The following is a 2,795-nucleotide window of genomic DNA, read 5'->3' as shown; positions in this document are numbered from 1 at the left end:
TTTTTTTGTTGACGGTGGCAGGTATTTTCTTCTATATAATAGTCGTTTCGAACATACTTTACGTGGAAGAAAATACCTAGCACCGTCAGCAAAAATAACAATATTAAAAATTCTAGCGTTTTGAAACTTGCTATTTGTCCTACTAAATTAAATGGTTTAAAACAATTTAATTTGAATTCAATTTTTACAAATTTTGTACAAAGTGTGAAATGTGGGTTTATACTATGCTTGTTATATAATGCGCTAGACTTTTATAAAAAAATAAACATTATAAACAATATAAAAACAGGCAAAACTGGTCAAAATGCAACTAAATGAATTAGCTGACCACTAGGGTACATCCTTTAATTTAAGCATTTATTATTATTATTTTTTAAATAATTCAATTAACGCTTACTCAAATTTAAAAAACAATTGCGTATTCGTTTATTTTCTTTATATTAAGTATTTTCTATATATGCATATTTCAGTCCAAAATCCATTAAATTCAATAAAATTAAGACGCTGTTCTACAGCTTGAAATACTTAACCTACAACTTAAATACCTAATTTATTTACATTAATAATAAATGAAAAATTAAAACGCTGTTCTACAACATGTACACTTACGCTACAGCTTAAATACCTAATTTATTTACATTAGCAATAAGTAAAAACAATAAAACGCTGTTCTACAGCTTGAAAACTTAACCTACAGCTTAAATATCTAATTCATTTAAATTTATCATAAATAAAAACAATAAAATTCTGTTCCACAGCTTGAAAACTTAACCTAAAGCTTAAATACCAAATTTATTTACATAAGTAAAAAATAACGCGCTGTTCTACAGCTTTGAAAACTAAACCTATAGTATATGACCATTGAATTACAAACGGTACACAGATGTTTACATTTTTACGTCTAACTGATTTTTTGAACTTTCATATTTTTTTTTAATAAAAATATAGTAAATTCAATAACATAGACCACATATATCGTAGCTTCAAACTTTGTGGAGAATTCGCGAAAAATCGGCTAATTACGAAAAACTCATCAAAATTTAAAACTTATCAGAATTTTTAAAAAATGTTTTTACTACGCATTTATATATTTTATATATTTTATTTATATATTTATTTTTGGTTGAAGGTGTTCTGCATTTTCTTCCACGTAAAGTATGTCGGCATTTTTTTTATGTTTAAGAAAATGCATTACACCTTAAACCAAAGACTTCAAACTTGCATTTTATGGAACTGAAATTGAAGGCTATATATCTGCGTACGTAAACATTTTCTAAAAATTCTGATAAAAGCTTTTAAATTTTGATCACAGCTTTTCGTAATTTGTTGATTTTTCGCGACTTTCGCACAAAGTTTAAAGCAACGATAGATGTGGTATATGTTATTGAATTAACTATATTTTTATAAAAGAAATATTAAAGTTCAAAAAATCAGTTTAACGTCAAAATATAAACGTCTGAGTACCGTTCATAATTCATTGGCAACATACCGTAAAGCTCAAATATCTATATTTCTACGATCACTCCGAGACCAATCACCTTTGTAGAAGTAAATCCAATTTATTTAAGATATTGGACAATACGTCGGCCTTTCTCTCTTCTATAGAGTTTCTTTTCTCCAGCGCCGCAATTTTTCTTTCCGCCAAGACGAATCTGCGTTCTTCTAACTGTATCATTTTGGCGTTGCTCTCTTCTAAAGAGTAATTTTTGCGTTTGGGAGCACGAAGTTGTGGTGGAAGTGGATCCTGAGGAATCATATCCGGTGCCATTTGCGGTTCCTCATCGCCTCCTTCAAGAAACTGTAATAAAAAGTTAAATAAAAAAAAGACAATCACAAGGCGTATGTACATACCTCTATCTCAAAGTGGTCCACAGGGGCGTCAAATAATTCCACGCTAGTTACTGCGCCGGAACTTCTCTGTAATTAAAAATTATTATGTAAATTATAGATATATACATATGTAAGTATGTTCAAACTACAAAAACATTTTGATCGAATTCGAATCTATGGATAGAAATAATTTATAAATGGAAATGTTCTTAACTCACCAGTGGCTCGCTAACTTCTCTTTGACCGACCACTGCCACTGTGGTCATCACGCCAATGATGCGCTCGTCGAGGTTACTGAGATGCTTTTCGGTAATTGATGAATTTACCCCGCTTCGCTCCATAGCATTTCTCAAATCTTGGGTTTTTTGTTTAGCCTTGCTCCTATCATTAATCGAAAACAATTTTAAGAATCTTAGTGCTACTTATGTACATTTTCAAAACATATATACTTCATATTTACCCACGCTCTCTTCCATCCTTCACCATCTTTTATGGATCCTCCGCAAGCATTTAATTTTTCGGCGAGGTGGTTCCACTGCTCAGCTAAACTTTTGCTCCAGGTGCCATTGACGAATCTTAAAAAAGAAAAAACTTAAACAAAATCATTTACGGGAAAATGTTTTGCATACCTGTCGTGAGCAAATTCTCTATGATCCTCCAAATATTGAACGAGCATATATTTTTGATCTTCGTCACTCTTTTGCTATTGCGGTTTTCCATATTTTGCTATTAATTAAACAATATCTTTAATATAAAAGAGTATTTTTAACAAAAAACAATATAAGCATTACCTTTTTTGTCGCGTTATTTTTTTAGCACCAACTTTTTCTAGTCGCCAAATTCGCAGAATTTTAAGCCAACAATGGAGATTTGTAGCAATGGAAAAGACGCTGGAATCGCCATTTTAGCTGATGAGCTGTCAAAAACTGTTCACTCACTTTATCCGGGTTCATTTTGTTCATCGC

The 2,795-nt window shown here is 30.9% G+C and overlaps 1 protein-coding gene across 1 annotated transcript; it reads right to left on the bottom strand.

The window, feature by feature from the left end:
* Positions 1 to 1,534: 1,534 nt before the first annotated feature.
* On the bottom strand, positions 1,535 to 2,783 carry LOC118735344. Its single transcript, XM_036465045.1, has 5 exons — positions 2,622 to 2,783; positions 2,280 to 2,556; positions 2,049 to 2,211; positions 1,852 to 1,917; positions 1,535 to 1,798 (listed from the first exon to the last, which is right to left on the bottom strand). The coding sequence occupies exons 2-5, from the start codon at positions 2,282 to 2,284 to the stop codon at positions 1,535 to 1,537; spliced, it is 498 nt and encodes a 165-aa protein (XP_036320938.1). The 5' UTR covers positions 2,285 to 2,556; positions 2,622 to 2,783.
* Between the last annotated feature and the right edge of the window lie 12 nt (positions 2,784 to 2,795).

This window comes from Rhagoletis pomonella, unplaced genomic scaffold (assembly GCF_013731165.1).
Source record: "Rhagoletis pomonella isolate Grant_MI unplaced genomic scaffold, Rhpom_1.0 Rhpom_scaffold_00001, whole genome shotgun sequence".
NCBI lineage: Eukaryota > Metazoa > Arthropoda > Insecta > Diptera > Tephritidae > Rhagoletis > Rhagoletis pomonella.
This window is presented reverse-complemented; position numbering and strand designations above follow the sequence as displayed.

Coding starts and splice junctions, on each gene's coding strand:
- LOC118735344 (XM_036465045.1), bottom strand. Junction 1,918..2,048: donor GAGAAGTTAGCGAGCCACTG/GTGAGTTAAGAA, acceptor TTTTAATTACAG/AGAAGTTCCGGCGCAGTAAC. Junction 1,799..1,851: donor TGGACCACTTTGAGATAGAG/GTATGTACATAC, acceptor TTTTTATTACAG/TTTCTTGAAGGAGGCGATGA.